This window comes from Ascaphus truei, chromosome 18, assembly GCF_040206685.1.
Source record: "Ascaphus truei isolate aAscTru1 chromosome 18, aAscTru1.hap1, whole genome shotgun sequence".
NCBI lineage: Eukaryota > Metazoa > Chordata > Amphibia > Anura > Ascaphidae > Ascaphus > Ascaphus truei.
The window spans coordinates 30,702,280-30,704,515 of NC_134500.1; the positions used below are offsets into that span (position 1 = coordinate 30,702,280).

At 51.1% G+C, this 2,236-nt stretch overlaps 1 protein-coding gene across 1 annotated transcript in view; it reads left to right on the forward strand.

Annotated features, from left to right (window-relative positions):
- The first annotated feature begins 1,920 nt into the window (after positions 1–1,920).
- The window catches only part of PKM (pyruvate kinase M1/2), an 8,482-nt gene continuing 8,166 nt past the window's right edge, over positions 1,921–2,236 (forward strand). Inside the window, 2 exon segments of the mRNA XM_075576161.1 lie at positions 1,921–1,945; positions 1,948–2,103. Of these exon segments, the coding sequence (XP_075432276.1) occupies positions 1,921–1,945; positions 1,948–2,103 (181 nt within the window).

A 2,236-nucleotide genomic window follows, 5' to 3' on the forward strand; every position in this document is an offset into this window, starting at 1 on the left:
TCATCTGACATCCAGCTCCAAATATAGGCAAGGCTATAATTCACCCGGTGACCTTTCCTGGAGTAGCTCCGACCTGTCTGTTATTTAGGCGATGTAAGAGCCAAGACCTTACTGCCTCCCTGACACCCTCTCACCTGCTCCTAAAGATGGACTATTGGTCAGCCCCCCCCCGTGAGTAATGTCAGCCCTGCTTCAGCTCACATCCCTGTTCACACTTCCTTTTTTTTTTTTCTCTTGGGGCTCTTGCATCACAACGGAGTAACTGAGTAATATCCAGTTACAAACCGGGCTCTGGGGGTGGGGTCTTCCCCTGCCGGGAATACACATACATTTCAGTGTGTGGGCTGGGTGTAGGGAGGTTGTGGTGTGAAAGGGGTAGAAAACACCGTTACCCTGCACAGACCTCTCTGGGACCATGGAAATAACTCTATTTGTAAGCTACCAGGGCCGGCCTTATATTGTGTATCTCTGTGCGTGTTTGCAGGTAACCGTTTATGTAATGATCAAATCCACACCCACACACCTTAACTCCGTCACATCTGTGACTTGTATAGGAACCACATGAGCCGACATGTATTTCTCTCGGTGTCCCAGCCTCCTTACAAAGTCTGGTATACACGCGCTCCCTGCACCGCTTGTTACATGTATTTCTCTCGGTGTCCCAGCCTCCTTACAAAGTCTGGTATACACGCGCTCCCTGCACCGCTTGTTACATGTATTTCTCTCGGTGTCCCAGCCTCCTTACAAAGTCTGGTATACACGCGCTCCCTGCACCGCTTGTTACTTGTATTTCTCTCGGTGTCCCAGCCTCCTTACAAAGTCTGGTATACACGCGCTCCCTGCACCGCTTGTTACATGTATTTCTCTCGGTGTCCCAGCCTCCTTACAAAGTCTGGTATACACGCGCTCCCTGCACCGCTTGTTACATGTATTTCTCTCGGTGTCCCAGCCTCCTTACAAAGTCTGGTATACACGCGCTCCCTGCACCGCTTGTTACATGTATTTCTCTCGGTGTCCCAGCCTCCTTACAAAGTCTGGTATACACGCGCTCCCTGCACCGCTTGTTACATGTATTTCTCTCTGTGTCCCAGCCTCCTTACAAAGTCTGGTATACACGCGCTCCCTGCACCGCTTGTTACATGTATTTCTCTCGGTGTCCCAGCCTCCTTACAAAGTCTGGTATACACGCGCTCCCTGCACCGCTTGTTACATGTATTTCTCTCGGTGTCCCAGCCTCCTTACAAAGTCTGGTATACACGCGCTCCCTGCACCGCTTGTTACATGTATTTCTCTCGGTGTCCCAGCCTCCTTACAAAGTCTGGTATACACGCGCTCCCTGCACCGCTTGTTACATGTATTTCTCTCGGTGTCCCAGCCTCCTTACAAAGTCTGGTATACACGCGCTCCCTGCACCGCTTGTTACATGTATTGCAGTTGGCATAGTACCAGCGGTTTTATTTAAGACTTGAACAAATGCTGATAGATGAGTAGCATTCTGCGGCACTCATACCCTCGCCCAGCGCTGACACGTGTTCCCGTGTGCAGCCGCACGAAGCGTCTGGGTTGTGCAGGCTGGGGAGGAGTCTGATGGTGGCATGCTAGCTCTGGGGAGGAGGAGGAGGAGGGGGGGAAGGAAGAGGTCCAGGCTGGGGAGGGTAGTATAACCTGGCAGAAAGGGGCATGCTAGCCATGGGGGGGGGGGGGTTTAGAGTTAGAGCATTTGTAATTCAAATTTTAATTGCATAAACTACTTTCAACTTTTAATAAAGGCCTTCAAAATATCATTACATTTATTTGTAACAAATGTTTCAACATGAAGGCTGTTAATAGCCGTCTTATTAAACATCACAATATCCATTGTTGCAGTCTCGATCACCCGGTAACCCCCGTGTGATTCCTCGCACCCCCCTGCAGGTCACCATGTCAAAGTCTTCAGCCTCAGAGGCCGCAGCGCCTTCATCCAAACTCAGCAGCTTCACGCCGCGATGGCCGACACCTTCCTGGAACACATGTGCCGCCTGGATATAGACTCCGAACCCATCGTGGCCAGAAACACGGGCATTATCTGCACCATTGGTATGAGGGGGGGCACAACACTGTACTAGGAGGGTGGTGGAAAGAGGACTTGTTGCCCTAGGTCTGTTGGGGATAGGTGTAGACCCACTGCATTTGGCATGGTGAGGGTTAAAGGGAGGATAGGGTGATGCCCAGTCCACTCTGTATTGAGGGGTGACAC